At 27.9% G+C, this 22975-nt stretch overlaps 6 protein-coding genes across 7 annotated transcripts in view; 5 read left to right on the top strand and 1 right to left on the bottom strand.

Annotated features, from left to right (window-relative positions):
- LOC128963581 (cell adhesion molecule Dscam2-like) overlaps nt 1-10223 on the top strand; it is a 41868-nt gene extending 31645 nt beyond the window's left edge. Inside the window, exons 5-16 of the mRNA XM_054310094.1 lie at nt 1644-1790; nt 2273-2387; nt 2573-2979; nt 4074-4381; nt 5046-5384; nt 6573-6853; nt 6937-7264; nt 7420-7774; nt 8113-8711; nt 8847-9141; nt 9243-9521; nt 9607-10223. Coding sequence (XP_054166069.1) covers nt 1644-1790; nt 2273-2387; nt 2573-2979; nt 4074-4381; nt 5046-5384; nt 6573-6853; nt 6937-7264; nt 7420-7774; nt 8113-8711; nt 8847-9141; nt 9243-9521; nt 9607-10223 — 4070 coding nt within the window. The remainder of the gene's footprint in view (nt 1-1643; nt 1791-2272; nt 2388-2572; nt 2980-4073; nt 4382-5045; nt 5385-6572; nt 6854-6936; nt 7265-7419; nt 7775-8112; nt 8712-8846; nt 9142-9242; nt 9522-9606) is intronic.
- Nucleotides 10224-11177: 954 nt separating this feature from the next.
- Nucleotides 11178-12384, top strand: LOC128963053 (pancreatic lipase-related protein 2-like). The gene is made up of 2 exons (XM_054309508.1): nt 11178-11844; nt 11913-12384. Exons 1-2 carry the CDS (start codon nt 11193-11195, stop codon nt 12332-12334), a joined length of 1074 nt encoding a protein of 357 aa, XP_054165483.1. The 5' UTR covers nt 11178-11192; the 3' UTR covers nt 12335-12384.
- Nucleotides 12385-12987: 603 nt separating this feature from the next.
- On the top strand, nt 12988-13754 carry LOC128963164 (ragulator complex protein LAMTOR3-A-like). The gene is made up of 3 exons (XM_054309655.1): nt 12988-13131; nt 13184-13277; nt 13347-13754. The coding sequence occupies exons 1-3, from the start codon at nt 13117-13119 to the stop codon at nt 13622-13624; spliced, it is 387 nt and encodes a 128-aa protein (XP_054165630.1). The 5' UTR covers nt 12988-13116; the 3' UTR covers nt 13625-13754.
- A 507-nt stretch (nt 13755-14261) lies between these two features.
- LOC128963125 (DNA-directed RNA polymerases I, II, and III subunit RPABC2-like) lies at nt 14262-15186 on the top strand. Its single transcript, XM_054309603.1, has 3 exons — nt 14262-14425; nt 14574-14846; nt 14918-15186. The coding sequence occupies exons 1-3, from the start codon at nt 14397-14399 to the stop codon at nt 15006-15008; spliced, it is 393 nt and encodes a 130-aa protein (XP_054165578.1). The 5' UTR covers nt 14262-14396; the 3' UTR covers nt 15009-15186.
- A 102-nt stretch (nt 15187-15288) lies between these two features.
- On the bottom strand, nt 15289-16973 carry LOC128963580 (uncharacterized MFS-type transporter C09D4.1-like). Its single transcript, XM_054310092.1, has 2 exons — nt 15554-16973; nt 15289-15483 (listed from the first exon to the last, which is right to left on the bottom strand). The coding sequence occupies exons 1-2, from the start codon at nt 16805-16807 to the stop codon at nt 15289-15291; spliced, it is 1449 nt and encodes a 482-aa protein (XP_054166067.1). The 5' UTR covers nt 16808-16973.
- A 3796-nt stretch (nt 16974-20769) lies between these two features.
- On the top strand, nt 20770-22973 carry LOC128963107 (transmembrane protein 39A-B-like). Of its 2 annotated transcripts, XM_054309580.1 has the most exons (6): nt 20770-20869; nt 20929-21088; nt 21168-21351; nt 21431-21514; nt 21916-22659; nt 22719-22973. In XM_054309580.1, exons 2-6 carry the CDS (start codon nt 20997-20999, stop codon nt 22956-22958), a joined length of 1344 nt encoding a protein of 447 aa, XP_054165555.1. In that variant the 5' UTR covers nt 20770-20869; nt 20929-20996; the 3' UTR covers nt 22959-22973. The 2 variants fall into 2 exon arrangements, with proteins under 2 accessions (XP_054165555.1, XP_054165554.1); XM_054309579.1 differs by having other exon boundaries at nt 20770-21088.
- The last annotated feature ends 2 nt before the right edge of the window (nt 22974-22975 follow it).

Raw genomic sequence — 22975 nt, 5'->3', positions numbered from 1 at the left:
CACCAGTATGTTTCTATGTTGTAAAGAATATTTTTGAATAACGAATATATAGTGAATTTATATATATATATATATAGTAATATAAAATTATTGTAAGTGTGTAACTATTGTCTTATTGATAGCTGTTTTCTTTAATATTAGTCTTCATAGACTTTAAGGGCACCGTTAGATCACACAGTTATTATGTTTCTCACATTTCTTTAGCTCACAGCTAAAAGTATCCAACAATTGTGATTCCCTGAGGAAAATGGAGATCCAGTATAAAGAAAAATGAATAACTTTTTTCTGGTTCGATATAAAAGTTTATTTTCACAAAATTAGGGAAACTTTCACTCTATAGTAATGTATAGACATAGAGGAAACACCAATTTCTTGTGGCAACTATTGGCTTATACGCCACACCGGCTCTCAATCTATTGTTGTTCATTGAGTCCACAATTCATTTGCAATACATAAGTTATTTGCACATACATTGGTATATATATAATATTATTGACAATTTTGAAATACCGTTCAACTCTAAAATATTCTGTATATGATATTTATAAATATATACTGTATATAAATAATAGGATTTATTATTATACATATAAACCATCTCTGTATAACTAATAACATATATTTGGACAGTTAGTCTATTTCAATATATCAGTCGGATTTATTTATTTTACTTTCAAATTGTCTCTCTATTCAAATATATTCAATATATTCTTATATTATATTATTTATTAATATATTTATATTTTTATATTATATACACAAATCATATATAATTTATACTATAATATATGATTATAAGTATACATTATATTCACAATAAATAAAAGTAAAAAAAATAATAGAAAATAAATGAAGAAAAAAATCAAAACATGTTTTTATAAAAAATAAGAGTTTTGTATCAAAATGATCATAAAAATTGCATCAAAATATTTATATAATAAAAATGATAATCATTTTCCTGTATTAAAAGTCGATATTGAGTTTTCAATAGCAGTTTATTCAATGTTTCATTAAACTACTGTAAACTAAACTGTTTGAGAGTACATTAATTCAAAATACATTATAATTGAATGGATTTTTGTTGTTGCTTTTTTGACTAAAATATCTGTATTATATGTTTCATTAAAAATATTGATTATCGTAACAAAAATAAATATCAAATAATTATTGACACCTTTAGGTAATCAAGTGTTAAGAAAGCAATGGGAAAATGGTTTTCGTTATTAGCAGTACTCTAAATGTTGTACGAAAGCATCACTAGTTTTATTAGTCCATATGTTAGCAATAATCTATCATTTTATTTCATTTTATTTTATTATATATATAATTTAATAGCTTTAATATTGTTTATATTATAGTTTACTCTACTGTACATAGACTTAGGACACCAAAAATATTGCATTATTATTGCTATATATAATGTGTTTTTCAATTGAGACATTACACTACTGTTAGTCAACTGTATTGGCACTCAAATAAAATTTTTTGCATCATTTGTTTGATAGGACTAACGACAACTAAATTGTTATCATTTAAGACTTATGTTTATCTTCTTTTTATACATATATATAGTCATAACTACTCTTTTACTCAATTGTTAACTCATCTCATAAAAGACATGTTTTTTAATTGTTTTTCATTAGATTCTCGATATGTAATCCTATCGACTGGTGAATTGCTTATACGTAATGCATCCAAACTGGACAGTGGTTTCTATAGGTGCCAAACAAGACATCAATTGACACACGATATAGTGGTCAGTTCAGTGGCCGGACAGTTCATTGTGACCGGTAGGTTACAACTAAATGACCTTTTTAACCTCTAACCTCTACGGTTTCTTTCTTTAACATTGTAAATAGACATCTTAATATTTAATATAACTAAAATATTTATTTATTTTAAATGAAATTGCACTCAAATATTTACATTGAAAAATAAAGTGAAATATTACTCAACAAATAAATATTGATTGATAATCTAGTTTTTGTTATGTTTAGACATATGGTATTTAAGTTATAAGTTTACTTTTCTTTGCTATAAATTTTTTAAAAAGTATATACTAAGCTTATTATTAGATCAATAAATATCAATAACTGCTTAAATAAACATTTGATAATTTAATTTTTAAATATTTGCCAATAAATATATTTTAGGATGTTTTATTTTTTATATAAAACACAGTTTTATTTGATTGAAATCAAACAAAACATTTTATATTTGACATAATTGATTGCATAATATTATAATTAATGTATAAATAATATGGTTATAGAGCCTCACGGAGGTATAGCACCTCGTATATGGAGTCACTCTAATGTGAAAGTATGGGCGGGTGATAGAGTGGAACTGGTATGTGTGGCACAGGCCTGGCCGTCACCACAGTACAGGTTTGCTCATTCATCACAATATTTATTAACACAAAAACATATCAATCATTGATTTTTTTGTCGCTAAAAATACATTTCCTTTTTCACTATGTTTTCGATTCATTGGACATACAATGTAATGCCATTGAATGCAATTGGTTTTGATTATCAATATTGTTGTCAAAAACTGGTCAACAACTGAACAGATGGTATAAAGAGGATGAAAGTGGTCTCATATCACCAATACTGTCCACACAACACATGCATATATATGACTCGTTTCTTGTAATAAATGAGGTCCAGTCATATCATTCAGGGAAATGGATTTGTGCCTCAAATAACAGTGTCGGAGAAGAGAAAGTGAGCATCAAATTAATGGTTATTTCGACAATTGTCGTCCATATAGAGCCTGCCTTATTGGTGGCCGATATCGGCAAAGGTGTCAATTTTAACTGTAGTTTCACCGGTACTCCACATAACTATCATGTGGTTTGGCTTAAAGACGGCCGTCCATTAATAACCGATGCTTTCAGTGGTGCACTTAATGACGGAAGGGTTCGCCTCATTCAACCCACACTATTATCCATTAGAAATGTTATCAGAGAGGATGCCGGTCCGTACACTTATATTATTTCATATTATATACAATTTATATACAAACATACTTTAAATATAATGCACTATTATCTCACTCTTATTTATTTTAATAGTATTATTGCTTTAATATCAAATTAGCTTTTAATGAATATTAAGTTGAATGAAGTTTACTGTTGTTTGGTATTTATGATAACATATGGCCCTTAAAGCATACTTTCCTATTATACAACAGTTATTGTATTTATTTATTTTATGTAACAGTATTTGTAAACCAAATAATATTCAGTGAAAACATAATTTAAAATCTGTTTTCTCATAGAATTTGCTTTAACTCTAAGCGATGAACCACTCAATAGAAAGACAAACAGTTGCCCACAGTTTGTAATTAAATCTCAATTTACATAAATATACATAACTTAATATTTGCAAACATATGTTGTATTATGGGTAGCATTGTATGTAATTTAAATAAAATATGTATGCATCGCTTATAAATATTGTATTATTTCCTATAATTAGACTTTATTTTGTCATTATATTTATAGTTATATTTGCTTTTAGCTATTATACACAATTATGTTCCGTATATTTAAGTTTAGTACAGTATATTCATTCATAAACAATAATTTCAAACCAATTTTTCAGATTTTTGTTAAATTTGATATACTACTTGTCATATATCTAAATAATATATATATATATATTATTTTAATTAACTACATTAAAAACAAAAATTAACATTAAATACTGTATATCTTATAATGTAAATTTTATTGAGTAGTAGGTAATGTAAAGTAATGTTAATAAAATTTATAGTTATAATAGTTGACAAAAAACAAGACATCAATTTCCTAATCAATTCAATGAAGCAAAATATTAATATTGTATAATATTATAATAGGAAATCAGTTTAATTTTTACAGAATATTTTTCAAAGTTATTTAAACATTGCATTTGTTTTACAATCGATTATCCATTAGTACAGAGCACTGGTTTTTACAACATTTTGTTGTCAGTGCTCACTCTTATAGTGCTATTGTTATCATTGAATAAATAGTGAGACAATAAAGACTTTAAATAAAATTTGAAAATGCTTTATGCAAACAATAGGTTGCTATCAATGTGTGGTACAATCGGAGTTTGAGTCATCTCAAGCCACTTGTCAATTGAAATTAGGTGACAGTCCACCCATTATGTTGGAGACATTCAAAGATCAGCTAATTGTCGAGTCGGGACAGTCTCTGTCATTACGATGTGCCGCATCTGCATCACCACTGCCACAGATTAAGTGGTTTTTAGACGATCACAGTATCAATGATATGTCTGCCAGATATCGTGTCGGAGATTATGTCACACATGGAGGACAAGTCATGAGTTACGTTAACATTAGTGCCGCACGTGTTGTGGACAGTGGAGATGTGAGTCTTTTTAATATTTCATTTCAACACTAACTCTCTCTCCTTTTCTCTCATACACACACTTACACTCACACAACACTTAATTTAAAAATAACTGTATTTCCCTAACAATTAATAACAAATTTTTATATGTGTTTGCATTCATTTAATTAAACAATTTTTTTATGTTACACAAAATTACCCTTACATAAGAAAAATTAATTATTTATATTATTTTTTGTGTGTTAAGTAGTTTTATTTTCACTTTATTTTGAATAAATTATTTATACAAAAATTAAAAATTAATTATTTCTATTTACACTATCGTTTAGAAATAAGTAATAATCAGAATACTGTATAAAATAAAATAAAAGAATAATAATTAGTGTGTGAGTGTGTGTGTGAGTGAGTGTGTGAGTGTGTGAGTGAGTGAGTGAGTGAGTGTGTGAGTGAGTGAGTGAGTGAGTGTGTGTGTGAATGTGTGTGTGTGTGTGTGTGAATGTGTGTGAATGTGTGTGAGTGTGTGAATGAGTGTGTGTGTGAATGAGTGTGTGTGTGTGTGTGTGTGTGAATGTATGTATGTGTGTGTGTGTGTGTGTGTGTGTGTGTGTGTGTGTGTGTGTGTGTGTGTATTAAAATGCCAAAAAATAATATAAACTGATTTATCATATGTGTGTTTGTGAAGTATCGATGTGTAGCCGTCAACGATGCGGGTCAGACCTCATACTCTGGTAGAATCAATGTGTTGGGAGCGCCAGCACTTCGCACATCTTGGATGTCATCTTCATCGACGACAAGTAATATTAATAATACGGTTACAGTAGTGTCTGGCCGTCAAATAGCTTTGCGCTGTCCTGTAATCGCATATCCAATTGAATCGATTGTATGGCAACACAATTCAAATACACTGCCTGTAAATCACAGGCAAAAAATTGAACCCATTATTAATGGTGTCGGCGGTAAACTACATATCATTAATGTTCATCGCAACAATGACCAGGGTGAATACTGGTGCATTATCAAGGTATTACATTATCATATTTATAATTATTACTAAATCATATCATTAAGAAAATGTAAAATCATTATATTCTTATATTAAATTATCTATAAATAAAGCATATGATAGTATATACTATATAATTGGTTTAGTTTTGTATGCAGTAATTGAAAAAAATCATAAGAACTACTGTTATATAACAATAAAATAGATATAAGATATATAAATATATAATAATAAGAATAATATAAATAAAGCATAATTTGTGGCAAAAAAGCGAATGCGATATTTTGGTGTAATATTTTCATTGAATAAATGGCTTGAATCGTGTCGGGAATAAAGCGTTCAAATTATATCTGATTGAATGCAACAAATTTGATGTTATATTGTAACGGATGTGAAGTACACACAAAACAACAATAATGTTACATAAGTTATGCCATATATATTATATCGTGAAATAAATTGTAAGCAAATAAACAGTTAGTTATATCTCAAGAAATTAGATTCTCTGAATCGGTCGTCTCTTTTCTGACACCAAATGCCACACAAACACAACAAATAACAATCAGATGACAACTTAAATAAATGTTTTATGCATTTAATATAATATTGAAGCAAAGTCTGTGTTTTTATACAACTTTATCTATTACTTAACAAAATTTAGACCAAAATATAGTATTTTTATTTAGGAGTTGACACATATTTGCATTTTATCTAATCGATAAATTATCAATTTTACTTAAGTTAAAATTATTTTTATAAATTATTTTACATTACTATCAATATATTGTTACTATATAATATAAATACTGTATACTGTATCTTTATATTTAGATATAAAAATGAAAACAAAATATAAATGTATTTTCAATTATAAATAAACCAATTTTAAGCATAAAATTAATACATTTATAAATTAATAATGACTTAAGAGTTTTAATCAAAGTATTGTAAAATCATTAATAGTTTTATTTTGATTAATAAATTGGTTTCAATCATTTAGATGTGTTGTAAATGATTTGTTTAATTATTTGGTTGAAAATTGAGGCCAAAAAAACTTTCATTACTTTCATTATAATCAGTTGTTGTTTGTATTAAATTAGTGTTTGTTATTCATTAGTGCTTCCAATAGATTAATTGTGTTAAGATATCACAGACATGACATCCCTGTGTTTGAGTCTATTCTTTAACTTTACTTTTATTATTAAGGGCTCTAATGGAAAGCCAGTAAAAGGAAGCATCCATTTGATTGTTAAAGTCGCGCCTTTAATTGATGGACAGCCATTATCAGAGACTACTAGAGCTAATCAGGGAATGAAAGTCAAGCTAATGTGTTCAATACTGGAAGGCGATCCACCCATACATATAAAGTGGTTCAAAGAGGACTCGGACACACCGGTCCAATCCAGTCATACCATTTCGTTACAAAACTCGGAAGACTATTCACTTTTGACATTCAAGAGCGTTGAACATAAAGATATGGGACACTGGTAGGTCTATATTATTATGACCTTAATAATTGTGTTATTAGATTAACATTTGCTTCTTTATCTATCATATTATTTAATTAAAGGACTTGTAAGGCCTGGAATGATGTCGAGTCAGTTAATCGGAGCACATATCTCATAGTGAATGTGTCCCCGGCCTGGAAACAGGAGCCTAAAAATACTTATGTCGTGTTAGGCGAAGACTGTGTGATTGATTGCTGGGCTGATGGATCTCCACTTCCTAAAGTTATTTGGAAAAAATCAATTACAACTAACAGTGATATATCAAGTGATTCGGAACATCCGTCCGAATACAGAGAAGTTGTCTCATCTTATAGGCATCAGGTCTACCAAAACGGGACTTTTTTTATCCAAGAAGTTGATAAATCTGATGCCGGTTTCTATATGTGCCAAGTATTACAAACCATTTATTTATTTTATTTATTAATTAATCGATAGATAAACTATTAGTTTTATATAATTAATTTTTAGTTAAGATATTTACTTAAAATATGTACATTAATTATAAAACAAACAATTAATTGTTACTTAAATATTCATGAATATAGATATCTAATGGTATCGGTGCGGGTCTAAGCAAAGTGATTCAAATAATAGTTCATTCGCCACCATATTTTGATATCAAATTCATTAGCAATAGTGTTGCAAAAGGAGAGACAGCTATCATTCAATGTGAAGCACAGGGAGATCCGATACTACGGGTTGAGTGGCAGAAAGATAAACAAAAGATTAGTTCATTAATCGACAAAAGATATTCAACAAAACAGGAAATCATATCTCCGCAGAAAGTCATCTCATATTTGGAGATATCATCCACTGTTAGACATGACTCAGCTCTATATACATGTGTCGTCTCCAATAACTTTGGTACCGATGACACTAATATACAGCTTATAGTACAGGGTTTGTATGACTTTTCTAAGTTTGGTTTTTTAGTATAAATATCATAAAACAATTAATATTATAGAAAACATAATTGTCTTCTAGTTTTGTAGTAATAGACGTATATATATATATTCAGTGCATTAAATTTAGATCATTTATTTTGAGAGCAATTTTTCTTTAAATTAATTACAGACTAATGACTCAAATAATTGACTTCTTTTAAAACTTTATTTTTCTTTCATTAAACAAATGAAAATTCATGTATTAAAATGAAAACTCAATTTTATGCTTCAAAAGATTTTATAAAATCTTAATTAATTTGTTTGAAAATTCAATTAAACACATCTTTAATACAGAGGTTCCGGAGCCTCCTTATGGATTGACTGTCACAGAGATAGTCAGTCGAAGCGCAACCATATCGTGGAAGTCATCGTTTTCAGGCAACAGTGCAATCATTAAATTCACATTAGAGTACCGGACAAACTGTAGTGAAGATCACTCATGGCGTGAGATGTCAACTGCCACAGCCAGTGATAATAAACTTATATTAAGAGCTTTAATACCAGTTTGTTATTATGAGGTCCGTATGTATGCTGAAAATGCTTTGGGAAGAAGCGAACCGACGTCTTCAACGCTTGTCTTTCAAACAAACGAAGAAGTACCTGGAGGTCCACCAATTGATGTAATCATTGAGACCACATCATCGACATCATTGAAGATCAAATGGAAACCACCGCTCAAAGAAATCCAATTCGGAAAAATCAAAGGTTATTACATCGGCTATAAAATAGCAGATTCTGATGAACCGTTTCAGTACAAGAATGTCGATATAATTGGTGATAACGATCCAAACAAATTTGAGACCAGTTATGTGACTAATTTGAAGCGAAAAACCACTTATATAATAGTAGTTCAGTCATATAATAGCGTTGGTGCCGGTCCTCGAAGTGATGAGGTTTTTAATATTATTTATATATTTTTTTATATGTATTTATGTTTCGATTAAGTTTATTAACGAAATCAATTTCATGTAGATTTCTACTACTTTTTTCATTTGGTGATAAATAACAGCTATTTTTTCTTATTTAAGGTACGAGTGGCCACATTTGACTCTCAACCGCCCACTTCACCACTTCTTGAAGTGATCTCAACCACATTTGATTCAATAACAGTGAGATGGGATGCAAATCAAAATGATATCGAAGAGAAAGAATATGTATTGCATTTTAAAGAAGACAGAGAACAGCAGTGGCACCAAAAGAAACTGAAGACTAAATCAAATCAATATGTTTTAGACTCGAGTAATGGTATGGCAGGCATACGATGCGGAACTAAATATAAACTATTTATGACGGCATCAAATAGCTTAGGAACCGGAGAACCAAGTAATCAAATAACATATCATTTGCAATAATAACATAAAAATCTCTTTTAAACTAATAATTTTATATTTTTGTTGTCTGCTTTGAAATATGTATTATTTTAGGCGAAACCATCAGCGCTCGGACTAAAGGTGCGGCACCGCTATCGCCGTCAACTCAAGAGTTTCTTATACCAAACGCTACGATAGCACTGCTGAGACTCAGCAGTTGGCAAATGAGTGGCTGTCCTATCAAATGGTTTACTTTCAAATACAAACCTATACATCAAAAACAATGGATCGCTTTGCCTGAAGACGTGGCTTTAGATAAAGACTTTTATTTTATTAGAGATTTGGTGCCAAATAAAGATTATAAGCTTTTAGTGAGCGCTCATTCAGATGCAGGTATTGTTGAGTTGATTATCAAGTTTAACATAAGATCTGTTAAAAAGATATTTATTATCAATATTTAATATTTAAAAATAAAAAGGTGTTACTGAAGCTGAATACAACTTCAAGACATTAAATACAACAGTTTTGGTGAGAGTAGCGTCTGTACCCCCCGTGGATGCCTCAGCTCAGGCCGAGTCGCTGTCACTGTTCCGCAACATAACAGTTCTTTTACCGGTGATTATATCAATAATAGTATTGTGTGTTATATTGGGAACTCTGTTGGGTTGTATGCGTCGACAACACGTCAATCAAGTGGTCAATGGTATGAATGGCATGTCTGCAGTCAATTCAAGCAATTGTATTCATAAAACAGATTTAAGACAATCGACTGAAACGTTTCAAATGAATGACTTCCAGTGTAGCTCTAAACCCAAGTTTATTGAATGTCAATCACCGCCAACAAAGAGTTACATGAATTCAACTTCTTATTATTCATCGCCTCATCGAAAATCTCTGACCACTGCCATCATTGGCCATCAACGGAGTGAACACGAATACGCCGAACCACTAACACAAGTGGCCACTCGGTGTATGTTTACCGATGAATTCAAGTGCGATAATATCAGATCAGCTAATATGATGCCAACTACTGTCCAAATGGGAGACAAAATGTATGCTACAATCAAAAGAAGTCCTCCAATGGCTTTCACCTGATATTTATTTGTTATATTATATTAAATTATATAAAAGTTTTATATCAAACTTATTAATGACTAAAAATATCGATTAAATATGTGATATATTTTGTAAAAATTAAGCTCAATTAAAAAGCATTACTTAAAATATGTTTTTGTAAATTTGTTCAATAAACTGATGATATATTATTATTAATAAATAATTAAAATGCTTTCATTTAAATTTATCTAAATTTATATAAGTAATTGAAACTAACATATCTTTTCTTATTATGATATTATAATTGAATTAATATTGTTTATAATAAGAAAATTATATACTGGGTCATTATCTAATAATTTTACAATAACAACGAGTAATCATTATTTATAAGAATATTGAATAATTCCTATAATTGCAATTGATCATTTTTGATTTATATAATAATAATTTGACGTCATTTTATTATATTAGATACAATTGTGAAATAAACAATTTTATCAAATATGTTAAATACAAATATTGTATTAATAGTACTACAATTTCTACACTATTTGTAGTTAATCCATAAGTTAATTATAATTGATAGAAAATCATATTTTATTAAATAATTATTATTGATAAGGCAATTAAATCCTGAATGCCATTTGAAATCAAATATAAAATTTTAAAATAATTATTAAACATAAACTAAAATAATCAATTAATACTATGTACAGTATATTATAATTCACTATATTTTTTAAAAATAATATATATATTATTTACTATTTAATTGATTTATATATAATTTAAATATAAGTTTTTTTTATTATGAATTAGTCTTAACAACAGCATTTCCAATTAAATTTAAGGATATACCATATTATTTATCGATAATACTATATCAAATAAGCACCTGGATTAATTTTTTAATTTTCAAGTTTATGTGAATCAAAACAGTTGTCAAATGATAATTTTATTATATAACTTCGATTCAACACAATTGCAAATTATAGTAAACTAAAAATGACATTAAAATTAGTTTTGATAGCATTTATGCCATTTGTAGTGTTGTCTTCAAAAGAGGTCGACTTTTTTGTTTCAATACAACGGGATGTCAATGAAGTCATATCAACTCAAATGTTGTCCGACCCTAAAAAGGTTTGCTATCCTGACATCGGGTGCTTTGATTTGGATGGTCCTATGAAACATACAAAAATACTGCCGGAGTCTCCAGAAAAAATAGAAACCAAATTCTTTGCTTATACCACACAATCACCCACTACTCCTCAAGAGGTCGACGCTCACAACGCTAAGAGTCTGGAGCACATAAATCCAACCAAACCTGTAGTTATTATTGCTCATGGATTTGGTAATAATGGTACAACACCTCAACTAATAAGTGTTAAGGACTCGCTTCTTAAGTTCGGCAAAATTGAGACCGTAGTCATGATTGATTGGAGTAAAGGTGCCGCACAGCCCTGGTATGTGGAAGCGGCTACTAATACTCAAGTGGTTGGCCGTCAGGTGGCTTTCCTTATTGAAACTATTAGAAAAACTCATGGTTTGGATCCAAAAAATGTACACCTCATTGGTTTTAGTTTGGGAGCACAAGTATCTGGATTTGCCGGTAAATACTCGCAATCGGCATATAAATGGAAATTTGGTCGCATATCAGGTAAATGAGCATGCTAGATTTATATACTATTTACTATAAGTTATAACTTAATCTAACTCTACTGCTAGCCCTGGACGCGGCCGCACCGTTATTTGAAGACTATCCCGGCTCTTACCTTACTCATGATGACGCAGAATTTGTGGACGCCATCCATACAAGTGCCGGTCACATCATAGTTACGGGTGAGGTTGGCTTCATAGAGCCTATAGGACACATAGACTTTTTCCCGCATAACGGCACACATCAGCCCCGATGTGTTGGACATATAACTCAATTGTCGTGTAATCATTACTCATCAGTCTTTTATTACGAAGCATCACTTAGTGGCACCAAATGCCAGTTCACAGCATACAAGTGCCCCAATTGGGATCAATTCACTAAACACCAGTGCGATGCCGGAGGAGACTCACGAATGGGTTTCTATAGTATTACTAAACCCGGAAGGGGTGTCCACTACATCACTGTTACTAAAGACTATCCATTTTGCTAATTAATTGTATAAACAATAAAAAAATATGTTATATAACTTATAGTAAATTTATAATTAAATAAAAATTCAGTTTTATTTCATATATCACATTATTTTCAACAATTATTTTGTACTGTACTATAAATTAAATGTTACTTGTACATTTATATAATAAAGTAAAATTATGTTTAAAACTTTCAAATAACAGCACTTATATTCATAAATATCATCAAATGTTATTTAATAATAAAAATAGATAAAAATTATAATAAAATATTAACTTTTAATTAATTGTTAAGAATTACCGGTAATTAATTAAAGTATTGATATATAATGCTGTCATAGAGTTAATCAATCACTAGACTGCAGTCCAATCACTTTATAAACATTTTATGGTTTACTTTAAGTCATATTTTTTTGTAAACATTTTTTTGATGACACTATTATTGCCGCAATTACTGTATTATGTTATGAATAATAATCAGTTATTTTAATAATTAAATATATTTTTAAACCAATTGCTAGAAATTGTGTGACAAATATACCAATAACTGTGTGTCTATTGAAATGAAAATTTATTTATAATATATTTATAATATTAATATACTTTCATTTATATATATATAGTATATGAGAGACTCATGTGATGAATGTATTGATGTATTTGTATAACTAATTAATAAAACATAAATAAGAGGTGTTTTATGTTTGTATAATCATTGACACAACATATCCATCAAAATCATTATAAATTATAGTTTATATAATAATAACAGCAATTGTAGTGATAATCACTTGATATTATGGCACACATTGAGGTATATATGATATGATAACATATATGATATGTATTGACCATTGATGTGATAGGACTGTAAACGAGACACTCTTGAGTTGATGCGCAAAGTGGACGGACTGATTGCGGTGATGATCACCGACAGAGAAGGGGTGCCTCTTATCAAAGGTTTGTGGCATTTGTTTGACATTAATGACTGAATTGACTTAATGTTGATATGATATGATGTACTCAAAGTGGTCAACGAGATGTGTGAGCAAACAATGACAGGTCGGCCAACATTTGTTGCGGCAAACTTTACGGCGGGTGTGGAACAAGCGGGCAAACTGGGCATTGGTCAGTGCCATACAATTGTCACCCGATATCACAACTACCAGATCGTACACTTCAATAAAGACAAACTCATTGTCGCACTCATAGCCAATACCAACGCCAATATCGGCGAACTGTTAGCACTTGAAGACGAATTTGATCTCATTTGCCAAGAGTTTAGACATTGTGTTGAATACAACTGATGACAATTCAAACCTATCAACACTTTAGTTGGATTTTATTTCAATGATTGAAGAAATCTAATAACAATGTTATGATTGATACTGTGATAATTGTCTTGAGATAACATTCAACGATATGAATGAAGGAATAAATGCTATTATTTTTATAAATAATTTTAAAATTAAATATAGTTTTATTAATGATTAAAAATTTAGACATAGATTTAAATTTAAGAATATTTTGATTGTAAGACAAGTTCTTTATCAGTATCTTTGGTTTTATGTAAATATTTCTCTCATTTTTTTGTGAGTTTTCCAATCATTTCATTATATAAATTGTTTTAATTTTATAATTGAATTATCAATTAATTATTGTTTTTGAAATTTAGATTTTATTTATAAATATATTTTAATTTTTCTAGTTTTCAAACTTCTACAATATATAAGTCTATATTGTTTTATTGATACTAATTTCTCATTTTATATATATATATTAATGCATGTATTTTTTGTGTATACGATATAGTAATCAATTGATGAATATATTGTAATTGATTTCTAATTTAATGACATATTATACTAACAAATGTTTCTACAAATAAATGTTAATTAAAACAAATTATACAATAATTTCATTAATTTCTATACAATTGATGTAAACGTTGTTTATGTATAAGTCATGTGTTATTTTGTGAAACACTTTTCCAACGATTCAATCACTTCTTAATTGTCGCCGATTTGATCACTGATTGCATTGTCTGAAGACTTTGGACATCACTTATTGACTGACAAAATGGCTGACGAAGAGTATGACAACGACGAGTAAGTTTAGTCTTAGTTTGATTGATGTCCACGAATGACATTATCAATTCGGTCAAGAAGTTGTGATTGTGTGACCATTAATACAGACATTTGACAAGAATTTGGTGATAATTGTCTAATGTTTATATTTAATTGAATTGTTTGACAGTATGGGTGGTGGAGATTTTGATGATCCCATCGATGATGACGACAATATGGATCAAATGGATCAGATGGACGACGACAACATTGACATATTGGCCGCCGGCGGTGAACATCAACCACAACAAAATACCAAACGTATAACCACTCCATATATGACCAAATATGAGAGGGCGAGGGTATTGGGCACTCGGGCCCTACAGATTGCTATGTGTGCGCCTGTAATGGTTGAACTCGAGGGCGAAACAGATCCGCTACAGATCGCAATGAAAGAACTCAAGTCAGTATTTAGAAGACTAATTGAATCAATTGATAACAAATTTTTCTAAATAACATTTCTTTTTGTTTTAGGGCCCGAAAAATCCCGATTATTATTAGGCGATATCTTCCCGATGGCAGTTATGAAGATTGGGGTATCGATGAACTCATTATCACAGACTAATTGATTCATTTCATTCACAATTTTTATGATTATAAATATATTTTTTCAATTTAACATAAAATAAATTATGTTTACCGGTAAACATATCTCAATTATTTTTTAATCATTTAACGATGTTTTAAAAAGTTTACATATTATTTAAAATATTTGATTAAATGTATTTAATACCTACAGTACTAATGAAATGTTTTTTTTCTGGAAGACTTGTGATATCAATACAAAAAAAATATTAAAATTTGTTATTAAAATAGACTAAAATTAACTAAAATAAAAATTATTATCATATCTTATTCAACAGTTTTGATTCGTTTGAATTTTCAATATTTTGTGCTTTTTGTCTCTTGAGATCAGCTTTGATGAGAGCAGTCAATAGTGCGCCCAACACAAGAGCGCCGACATAAGCTATGTTTGTCGATAAATTACCGAAGGCTTCAATAACAGCTGAACCACCAAATGTGAAAATTATACCAAATATCTAAAAAATCAATAATTAATTTAAATTACTGTAAGTATAATACATGATTTGATATTATTTTAAACAATACCTGTGCCGAAGCATTCAGTAATCCAGCAGAAGTTCCTTCGGGTTGCGGGTAACTGATCTCTGCCGCCAATTCAAATCCAATCGGTAAATATCCGGTCATAAAAAAACCGAGAACTCCAGAGACAAAAAACATAAACCAAACAAATTTGATTTTTAAGGCAATAGTAAAGGCAATCATTCCGATCAACGATGATATGTAGACTCCAAGTGTTACTTCTTTGAAACGTTTAGTTAAATCTAAGAGATAACCACAAACTACTGAACCTAGAATTCCAGCCAAAGTCAGAGTAAACCCCATATAACCGGCTTTTGTAACATAATCTTCACCGAAAGCTCCGGTCACCATCTGATTTAATACAGTGGACACGGCGTAAAACACACCCGTGTTTAAGCCGTAAGTGAAAAATAGTAAAATAAAGTACGGATTTGTAGCCAACGCTTTAAGTGACGCCACAAATGATGCGTTTTCATTGGCTACCAATGCATTGGCCTGTGCTGTGCTCGGCGGCAAATCCGGATTATTTTTGAAGAATAATATAATTAATATAAATAATATTGTCGTAACAGTGGCCACACCAAAAAATAATGTCCTCAAACCAGTCCCGACTTCTTCAATGCCAACAAATGTTGTATTTGATATATCAGTCACCATAACTGCCGATTGAGTAGTTGAAGTGACGCTATCACTGCTAAAGTTTGGTACCACTAGTGATGGTAGAAAAAATCCCAGAGCTATACCCACTTGATTGCCAAAGACTCCGTAAGCTGTGGCCCGAGACACTTCTTTTTCCGAGAACCAGGTGGCAGCCAATAGTGGAGGAATATTCAAAACAAAGAGCTGTGCGATGGCCACTATTGTCTGGCCAATCATTGTAACCCAAAATCTATCGGGATTTACACTCACACACTTAATCCATGCGCCCAAACAATTGCTAAAAGCACCCAACAGTACACAAAATCTAATACCCTTTTTATCCAATAGATATGTGGCCGGAATAATACCGATTATATAGGCGGCCATATATACAACGGACGTGCAATTGACCCCAAATGTTGTCGTCGAGTAGTATTTAATGACTATATTTTCAATAATAGAGTATTCAATCCATTGAAATGCATTAGACATCGAAAGAAATATAAACAATAGTAAGATATAGTATCGCTTTTTGTATAATTTTGTGGTTAATCTAATCGATGTCGAAACAGTTCCGTTCGCTTCAATAGACTCATCGATTGTCGTTATAGTCGTCGACATTGTCTTCAAATCTTCGTTGTGTTTGGTTTAACAGTTACTAAAAGCTTTTAGTGTTAGACTAAATAAATGATGAATTGATTGGACGATATATTGAGGAAATAATAAAAACTATATTGTCATCAATTAATTGCATAACATTTTTATATGTTTTCAATGAGTTTTTTTTTATAAATATTCATGAGTTTTACATCACTTAACTTTTAAAGTTGTGAATCAATTAATAAAAACTAATATACTGTCCTCCAAACAAAATTTATGTGATTAACATTAATAATACAATTTTATCATTTGCTAAGGTTTTGTCAACTTTTTTTTCTAAAGTTGATTTAAGCAAATTATATCAATAAAATAATTAATAACACATTAAGTAGCAAAAAAAAGTTGAAGTTGTTATTTAAAAAAGATTAGATTATTTAAGACTTTGGATTATTATATCACTTTATCAAACCGTATCACTATTAATAGTAATAGTAATCATTAGTTGAGTATTTCATCAAACTTTTGTTCACAATTTGTTTTTTTTTAATTTTACAATTTATTGATTATACAGTACTACTACTCTAATTAGTTTGTTGTATAAATAAATGAAAATCACGCCAAATCTATAAAGTTAAAATAAAAACAATTTGTATTATTTTGATAACAATTTGTTTTCAACTAATATGACAATGTAAATAGTGACAAATTTTATTTTTAAATAATTAATAAATTGATAGCTATGTTAAAATGTTGAGCAACGAGTATGTTAGCAACATATTTGAAAATTAACAACTGGTTGTTAAAAATTAGGAAAAATACAAATATTTAAAAAATTGCAATTTTTGATAACCTTATGATATAAAAATAATAAAATATTTGAATTTTATCAGAAATTAATGTGAAGTACTTATTATTTAAAAGCAATACTAACTAAAAAACTTGATTTAAATTTGTATTTAATTACTATTTGATTTAGAAAATGATATAATATGATTATATGATATAATAAAATTACAATATTATTATATAAATTATTAAATAGAAATAATTATAAATACATAAATAAATAAACATCTGTGATTAATTAAAATCTTAAACATTACATTAATTATAACGATAAATACAAATGAGATTAATTTATTTGTAATTTAGTTAATATAAAGTATTTATAAATATTATCGTTCTTTAGCACCGATAAGTCTAATAATTTTTTATAATTTATAAAATATACAATAAATAAAGGAAACAGTATTTGATTGACATTTATTAATCATAATTATTGTAATAACAAAAATAATTATTTTGAATTTATTATTCAAAACATTTATGACTGTTTTATGAAATTTAATAAATACTTAAATTATATAAAATTTGATAATCATTATATAAGATTATGTAATTTATTTGTTTAAATTATATCAAACTTATTATAAGAATTCATAAATCATAAAAATATAGATTACTTTAAAATAAACTAAAATACTGACTGTATATATATGATATACCGGTATATATAATGTATGAAAAAGTTGAGAATGCTAGAAAACATTTCCAGACCAAATCCTTAATTCGTTTTAATATAACAATAATATTATTATGTTTACAAATAATATAAAACTTACATATGTATTATTGATTCAATAACAAAATTCAATTTCTAACTCAAATAATATTTTATTTGTATTTGTTTCTATGCGTAAATTACGGTAATATAAATATTTTATATAAAATAAGATCTATTAATCATTACCAATAGTACTAATAGTCAATAAAATCATTTTCAACAAAACAAAATATTTGAAGTTTTAAGACTTATTTTCACTTAATTCACTTAAAATAAATTTTTATGTTATATATGTAAAACATTTGACAAAAGTTTTACGTTATTTACTTTTCTGGAGAAAAAAATCAATTAAAACATTGTATTTAAAAAATAATTACTTTTAGAGAAATATTAAATTTAGTTACAAATTTAGTTTAACAGTTGCAGACTTGCAGTCGTAAGCACAGGCATATCAAGCAATGAATTATAAGAAAAATGTTATAACTTATAGTGATTTCTAACAAAGGGTTGACCTATAAATATATCGTCAGGTATTTGAAGGGAATTTCACTAATAAATGTATGAAATGTATAATTATTGATGAAATAATTAAATATTAATGAAATAATTATTGTTCACAATTCTTACTTATAATTTGATTAATAGTAATTAAAAAGAAAATTGTAAGTTATTTATTGAACGCTTTTATTTTAAAAACACAAAACAAAACTTTTTTAACATTACATTTTGTTGTTTTATCCAAATCTAATATTAAAAATTAAATAACAATATTATTATTTTTTTATTTTGACCGCCATTTTGTCAATGTTTCTGAAGAAATATAATAATTTCAATATTCATTTCTATCCCTTATTTTTATGATTTATTTATATCTGAATTCAAAATATCAAAAAATTCTGACCGACGGACAAAAATATAGAATTCAAATACGCATTCGTTTGAGGAGTTCGTGATTATAATGTACTTTATTATTCATATTCATTATTATATATTGTAATCAAATTTCAGTTTTATTACATAATATATTTTATTATCAATATATCATATGAATATAATATCTTTTATTAGCTTTATCTATGATATTATCTAAAATTTTATAAATATAATATAAATTTTATTTATAGCTTTGAATATAAAATTGTATAAAATTATAATGTGTAATTTGACCTAGTGCAATATCTATTTAAATAATGCATAAAATTTGAATCCTATAGTTCATAATTGTATTGTTTTTATTTAACAATCAGTGGAAAAATCTTTTTTTTGATAAAAAGTTTTATCTTACTATAAATAAAATTCACAATTAAAAATTAATTACGTTAAATATGTTTGAAAAATAAATAAATAAATCGATATTTATATTTAAATAATACATTTAATTTTTAATCTAATTAAAAATAAAATTTAGAATATTTCAATAATTTTTGTGAATAATGTTATGGTATTTATTATTTTATGCAAATTAATGAAAATAATTAGATATCTAAATATATAAAAAAATTAATGAATTTCTTAATTTATATCCAATAATAATAGATTAAAAATAATATTAAAAATCGTAAAAAATCAAGAAAAATATAATAATTTTACAAATAATATACTAATAAAAGTCTAATAAATAAATCAATTATTTGTTAAATATTTAGTTAGCATTAAATAATTGCTAACAATTTAATTGTTATAAATAATACTAATAAAAACTTATATATCATATATATAAAGAAAAGTATATGAAATGTCTTAATATATTTATTGAATTCATTAAAAATTTCAATAAATATCTATTAAATTATGGAAATATTAATAGTTTTTTAAATTTTATTAAAAATCTCTTTAAAATAAAGAGTGAAGTTATAGGAAAAATATATAGAGAAAGAAAAATCATTTATAAAAAAATAAATCATTTTAAAGATTTCCAGCAAAATCTTTAAGTAATAGTTATTAATATTTATATATTGTTTCATTCAATTAATTGCAATTAATTTCTAAGTGATTGATATACAGTACATATGTATAGATTGTATAATTGAAAATACAATTCAACTAAATTTTATATTTAATCTTAAGGTTAAAGAGTAAACAGATGTTAATTATTAGTTAAACTAATTTAAATTAATTGATTATACCTTTAATGATGACAAGCATATCATCAATTGGTGTCTCATTTGGATATTATAATGATTATAATGATTATAATCACATCATTTTCATTGTACAGTTACTACAGTATTAATAAACAACGTTACGTATGATAACAGTCAATGAGTGTTGTATTCAATTATTTCAATGGATATTATTTACTGTAAATTTCTAATCACATGACTATTATAACTATTAATAGCATTACGTTAGTTGTGTTGACGTAACAGTCAATACAAACTCTACAGTATTACTGATAACTTGTTTTCTAATGTTTTCATTGATATTACAGTAGTATTACTATTACATAGAAGTATAGTATTTAATGATTATATGGATATATGTTGTCATAAATTGAGTATTTATTTCAAACATCAAAAGTAAATCACAATATATAGAGAAAACAATTATTAATTGTATTATAATTGTAATCAATTAGTTATAACACTCAATGGTGTGATTGTCAAACATATTGTGTGACCAATTGGATCAAATGAGTGACCAGTAATGGGCAGAAATAACAAATTATTTCTATTGATGCCAAATCATAGACGCAATGCATCCAAACTGTCGGCACCCAAACCAACCATCGATGACAGGTTTGATGTCTTGATTGTTGGCCAATGTTATCATAGTTTGTCTTCACTTATTTGGTTTAATCTTTTTTATCACTATTAGGTCTGATGCCATCAATCCATTGATGTCACCGAAACACATAAACTTACCGAAGTTGTCGCCCGAAAATGAGTTGCTTTTTGAGGCGCAGACAGTGGTTGTGTTCATCATTTCGATGGCCACTCAATATCTGAATCTTTACCGAACTGTCTGGTGGTTACCACAGTCTCACACAAACATTGCTATGGTTTGGCTATTATTTGTCATTCAATGTCTTTATTATTATTAATTTTATTACTAATAAATATTTTGTCTATTATTTACAGAATTTTCATTTAATTGACACAAATGTCGTTCAATTCTGTCTTTTATTTATCGGCCGTCCGTTTGTTCTGCATTTGGCTCATGTGGTTAGTTATTAGTGACAAACAAACAGTTATTACAGACAATTGATTATACAGTATATCACTGATCAAAGTTAAATGAGATTTATATTTCAACAATTATGTTAACAATTAACAAATGATTATAATTATTTTACTATTAATAAACATACAGTAATTAGTTTAATAAATGATGAAATTATTACACAAAAAATTATTTACAACTTATTACTGTAATATTAGATAGTATTGTATTTACAGATAAAAATCAAATGTTAAAGTTTTGATATATTAATATAAATTATAATTTAATTTCTATACTACTAGTTTAGACATCGTATGCAATAAGTAATATTATACACACTTTAAATTTTTAAATATTTTTATTACATTTATTATAAAACACATTATTTTACTTATATTTATAGATAACATCATTACTTCCATCGTTTGTTCAAAGATTTTATTTATACAGTTCTTCGTTAATAATTCTTGTGCTTTGTATTTGTGGTCACATAATGTGTTCAATAAATATCTACTCGAAGGCCGGTATAACTGGCATATTGTGTATATCATATCCAATAGTTATCTATATATTGATGTATTGTCCAAACGTTATCCGGGCCTATGAGTCATCCAAAACAAATGGCATATCATTTAATTGGTTTGCCGGCATTCAGTCACTTATATTGCCGACAAAATTTTCGAGTCAACAACCGACACATACCTGTACGACAAATGCTGAACTGATCCGCGAGGAAGTGGATCGCTTGAAGACATCATTTAACGAAAGATTAAAGTTTATATTATTCCGATCTCTACTTATTGCATATTATTCCTCATTTGTGAATCTATGTTTTGCACCGAATCAACTATATTATGACATGAGTTGGACCGCACAACATGTAGTCATCTCGTGGATGACATCTTTTCTTATGCTTACCTCTCACTTATATTCTCCACAATTCTACGACATTCTTCATAAATCATCCCTACATTTAGGAAAATGGATAAAATTAGAGACAAGGAATGCATTAGTTCCGTGTAATTCGTGGTCCGATCAACTTCTTTATGGACAGGGAGTTGTTGTCAAGTATTCTAAAGAATATTTCAAGTCTGAGGGCAGTATCAATAGTGCCGAACCGGGAAATCAGTCACATCTACGTTATTATGTATGAATTGAATTTTATTGTTTTAATTGTTATAATATTTAATTATTATTTTTAAATAGATTGTCTTCTCTAATCCTATCGGAGGCTTCGGTACATTATTAGGTTTTCTAGTAGTTCTCATATTTGTTCAAATGGTACTATTGATTCGGGCACTCGAGTGGTATAAATTAATATCAATGTCACTCATGATATTAATCAACTCATTGACTATCTTTCGTTTGGTCCGTTCGTTTGTAATTCTTAAGAAAGTCTATGAAGTGGAGACTAAACTTCAACAAACTAAACATAATTGTAACTAATTTTATATCTAATTGTG

This window comes from Oppia nitens, unplaced genomic scaffold (assembly GCF_028296485.1).
Source record: "Oppia nitens isolate AA-2021 unplaced genomic scaffold, nextdenovo-longstitch-racon4-pilon3 scaffold7_pilon_pilon_pilon, whole genome shotgun sequence".
NCBI classification, from domain to species: domain Eukaryota; kingdom Metazoa; phylum Arthropoda; class Arachnida; order Sarcoptiformes; family Oppiidae; genus Oppia; species Oppia nitens.
The sequence above is the reverse complement of the archived record's forward strand: the minus strand, read 5'-3'. Positions and strand labels throughout refer to the sequence as shown.